This window comes from Diadema setosum, chromosome 10 (assembly GCF_964275005.1).
Source record: "Diadema setosum chromosome 10, eeDiaSeto1, whole genome shotgun sequence".
Lineage (NCBI taxonomy): Eukaryota > Metazoa > Echinodermata > Echinoidea > Diadematoida > Diadematidae > Diadema > Diadema setosum.
The window spans coordinates 18044834-18049212 of NC_092694.1; the positions used below are offsets into that span (position 1 = coordinate 18044834).

Here is a 4379-nt window from a genome sequence, read left to right on the forward strand (position 1 = left end):
GGTATATCTGAGTTTGCGTTAAGGAAAAAATAAAAAAGGTATGCAAAGTATTAAATGATTATTAAGTCATTCAAAACAGAGAAAGTAAAACCAGTCAATGACAGGATTTCCACTCATTCAGAATTTCCCATAGTCATATTAATTTTGACGCATGGAGAGTATTAGATATTTCCCAGCCATTTGGACATCATTCTACAAATTATCAGGCAGCAAAGTGACGTTATGTGAAGGTTAAGCCACCACAATGCCAAACAGTGTCTCGACTATTTTGATTTGTTTGAGCAATCTACCACATAGGTAACTTGCAGACGATGTGTTCAACATTTCTGCTCTCCCCGCAAGGAACGACATTCCAATTTTTCTCGAGAGTTTCACGCTTCACAGCCACGCAGTTATCGCCCCCAGCATTGGTCCCGTTGGAGCTGCCGACTGACCAGTCGGTGTAATCAAATTTCGTGCCGTCGCTCCAGGTGAAGTTGCCTTCGTCGCGAAAGTCTTTTAACCCTATCCACATCTTTTTATCTGCCTGTGGTACAATGTGGTAAGAGTTTTAAAAAGGAGCTGTGTCAGTTATGGAGAGAACGGGATTCATGATGGATGTCACCAAAAGAAAAATAGAGGGGGGTTTTGTATAACATGATTTATGCGCATGTGTTCATTTTAACGGGGATCAAAACTGGCAAAGACCTATTGACCATGAAGGAATGAACATCGATACTTGATATGAATAAAAACTGGTCGTAACGGTTTCCCTATAATGCCAATTTGAACTACTGTTCATTCATTCATTTCCATTTCAAATCATAATGGGCCTACTTACAAAATTCAAAATACAATTATCATGTTACAATGTATAGGGCCTATATATCTTGAATGGAGGGATCACAAAATTGAAAACACACAATGAGGCTTATTGGAAATGATCCCTCAACCCTAAAAGGGCAGGGCTTTTTGGCTATGCTCAGTCCGGGGGAGGGGGGGGGGTGGATTCCGCCGCCCCCCCCCCCCCCCCGAGATCTCGGCCATCGGTGGTGCGATCACGTTGAAATTTTGCATGCGCGAGACCCACGTCATAATCTACAAGATTGTGTCATAAGATTTTTTTTTTGAAACAATCAATTTCTAATTTTGATTAAGTAATTATGCAAATTAGGCTCAAGATCATATTTTAGCCTACAAAAGCATTGAGAGTCTAATTTTTGATCTGTAAATCTGTTTTAACATATCACACAATTGTACATCACAAAAACTTCCAAAACTAATTTCAATTCTTATGTATTTTATTGTTTTTAGAATTTCTTATGTATTTCTATGTTTTTCAACTTTTGTTTTTTTCTTTGTTTTTTCATTGGAAATTGTCACTGACCACTTTTCTACCATAATAATTAGCACAAAATTAATCAATGAAAGTGATTAATTGTAAAAAAAAAAAAATCAGGTTTTTATGACTTTCATGACAGAGCACTGTTTTCCATAGGAAATGCACACAAAATCACAAAATTGTGCCCGTTTTGGGGCGACATTCCATTACAAATATGGGCGTGGCTTCGCTAAAGTATGCCGGACGTTGCAAAGTTGGTCTCACAAGTTGCGCGAGACTTGAACAAATAAAGTCAAGAAGCCTCGCGACGAGGCCTTCTCGCGTTACAGAATAATGATAGCGAGAAACGTCGAGGGGGGGGGGGGGGGGGCGGATTCCGCCCCCTGCCCTTTTAGGGTTAAACAAAGAACCATTACACATTTCAGGTTCATCAATATCAATTATGTTTAATTCGGAATTTTGATTTTTGCCTATTTTTCATAAGACTAAATTGAGTTGGGGCTCTTCGTAAATGCTATCTATTCTTGATAAGGATGATCAATGTCTACAAACATTACTTTTGCTGTGGTAATACACTGAAAGTATATAAGGAACAAACAAAGGAGTTATATACTTGGCAAACGCCGAAATACCTTATCTAGCAGAAGGCCTGCATATCCACCGCATAATATCCGCCTGGTCCTATTCATTCCTTTGTAATTGCCGACAGTATAGTAATGTATCAATAATGTGTGCATGTATTACCTGATACTCTGAGCTTGTTATGAAGAGCTGGTCGACGAAATCCTGTTCCTCTCGTGAATGGATGGACACGAGATGGCCAAAAGCCCCCTGTCCTGACCCGCTGGGAGGTACACTGAAACTTCGACAAAACAGCTCGCTATTATACCACTGGTTGAGTCTGTTGAAATATCTGACAATGGAAGAAATGGGAAGCTGATATTGTTACGTGAATCATTTTCTCATAAATATGGTTAGTGACCTTTATATCAATGCCATGTATTGTCAAAGACTTAAGGGTGAATTTAAAGAAAAATTCAATCTTGCAAATGAAAATACAAATAATTTTCCTTCCTCCTTATCTCACCTTTTAGCGATGACCTAGAGATTTATGCTTAAAGCAGGAAGAGCAATAAAAGAGATATAAACGTGACAATTAAAAGTAAACTTTGTCATCACCATGACAAGCACCAATGAAACCCACTTTGTCAGGAATGAATGGAGATGAAATCAAATGAAAGTCGTTTATACTATGTTTCGCCAATGAAAAAAAAAAAAAAAAAACTTTCTGATACAGTGGACTCGCGTTGTAACGAACTAGTCCTCGGGACCGGCAGTTTTCTTTCGTTATAACCGAACAAATAAACAATAAGGATACACAGAGTGCATAATGTTGCCGCCTGAATTTTTACTTCGTTGTAACCTGAATTTCGATATAAGCGTGTTCATTATAACGAGAGTGCACTGTACGCAAGTGAAGGGAGAGATGTTGAGCCGTAATGGGAGTAACCGCTACAACAAAATCAAGGTACCTATCCTATCCATTATGTGCATCATTTTCACAATGTTTAAGATCTAAATTTTCTGTCTGTAAATCTAATCTGGCAGCCTGGAGATTCAACTCCATGTGGCGACACTAAAGCATTTCAGCACACGGCTTAATGTTGACATCCTGGTACGACCAAGGAATACTCTTACCTACCTGATACGGCTAATAAATATCCCCCAGTCGTGCCAGCATAATATCATCTTCATAGGAGAAACCTACTGCCGGCGAAGGTTGTTTTCGGTTCCATAATTATTACTTTGTCATTTGTCTGTCTCTGTCTGTCTGTCTGTCTGTCTGTCTATCTATTTGTGTACAAGATAACTTGAAAACGGATGAAAGAATTATGACGTCAATTACAGAATAAGTTTAGGGGTCATGAGATGAAAGGTCAAAGGTCATATAGGGGTCATAAAGGTTATAATCTAAGCTTAATCTCCTAAGAAAACTCAAGAACTGATGAAATTTGCGAGATGGTTTTTAATGAAGTAAGAAAGAGACAGATTTCAAAGTAGGGAGGTGAGACAAAAGAAAATTGCAGGGCAGTACCTGTAGCAGTTGCCTTTGAAGCCGGTCCAGAGTGGTGGGCATCGAGAGCCAGCAGCCACCTCGGTCGCTTCGGCCACCGTTCCCAAGAGAAGAAGGGTAAGAGCAGCGACTGCGTACATTGTTGATATAGCAGTCATTCGGAATCACTGGAAGTGGTATTAACAAGCTTGCTTCGTACCTCCTTGGAGAACATGAAAAATTCCTGAAGTCAGCCCTGCTATATAAAGACACTCTCTGACATTTGATCGCATTGGTTAGTAAAATACAACTACACAATGATTTCACTTTTTCTGTTCTTATCTTGGAAATGGCTCAAGATATTTTCATGAAATTAGTCTCCCCTTATTGACTGACAATGACTCTCTTGGAAATTGTGGGATCATGAGTCAAAGATCTCTGATAGTCTTAGCACTTCACAAGATTCTCCAGCCATGCACGCCTCCTCGGCTTCACTGTTTTCTGTTTTTTACATTTGTTTTCTTGTCTTCTTTTTCTCATTACCTTGCAGTCAAGATGCATTTTGTTTTCTGAGCATTCGGAATCACTGACTCTCTTTGGAATTGTGGGGTCATGAGTCAAAGGTCTCTGATAGCACTGGCGGAGCCAAGAGGGGCGGTCGCCCCCCCCCCCCCCCCCAAAAAAAAAAAAAAAAAAAAAAAAAAAGATTTGGACCGGGGATTTGGGACGCGGAAAAAAAAAAAAATGCGTGTATACTGTATGCATGTGCATGAAGCGGACCTTTTCTCAAGTAAGATCATAATTTTTTTTTCAATATTTCACTCAAAGTGTACACCAAATCGTTGAAGTTCAATTCAAAAAGGGCAATATCTCTTGTGCTTGGGAGGGGGCATGCCCCTCTCAAACCTCCTCTCTCTGTGCCCCTTTCCCTACCCTTCGTACACTTTTTAGATTTACAAAAAATTCTGAATAATTCTGAGTGCACAAGACTTATGACTCATATTC

The 4379-nt window shown here is 39.5% G+C and overlaps 1 protein-coding gene across 1 annotated transcript; it reads right to left on the reverse strand.

Annotated features, from left to right (window-relative positions):
• Window positions 1-286: 286 nt before the first annotated feature.
• LOC140233825 (echinoidin-like) lies at window positions 287-3535 on the reverse strand. Its single transcript, XM_072313916.1, has 3 exons — window positions 3417-3535; window positions 2066-2234; window positions 287-526 (listed from the first exon to the last, which is right to left on the reverse strand). Exons 1-3 carry the CDS (start codon window positions 3533-3535, stop codon window positions 287-289), a joined length of 528 nt encoding a protein of 175 aa, XP_072170017.1.
• Window positions 3536-4379: the final 844 nt, after the last annotated feature.

Coding starts and splice junctions, on each gene's coding strand:
- LOC140233825 (XM_072313916.1), bottom strand. CDS start 3,535: ATGTACGCAGTCGCTGCTCTTACCCTTCTTCTCTTGGGAACGGTGGCC. Junction 2,235..3,416: donor TTCAAAGGCAACTGCTACAG/GTACTGCCCTGC, acceptor TTCCATTGTCAG/ATATTTCAACAGACTCAACC. Junction 527..2,065: donor TAACAAGCTCAGAGTATCAG/GTAATACATGCA, acceptor ATTGTACCACAG/GCAGATAAAAAGATGTGGAT.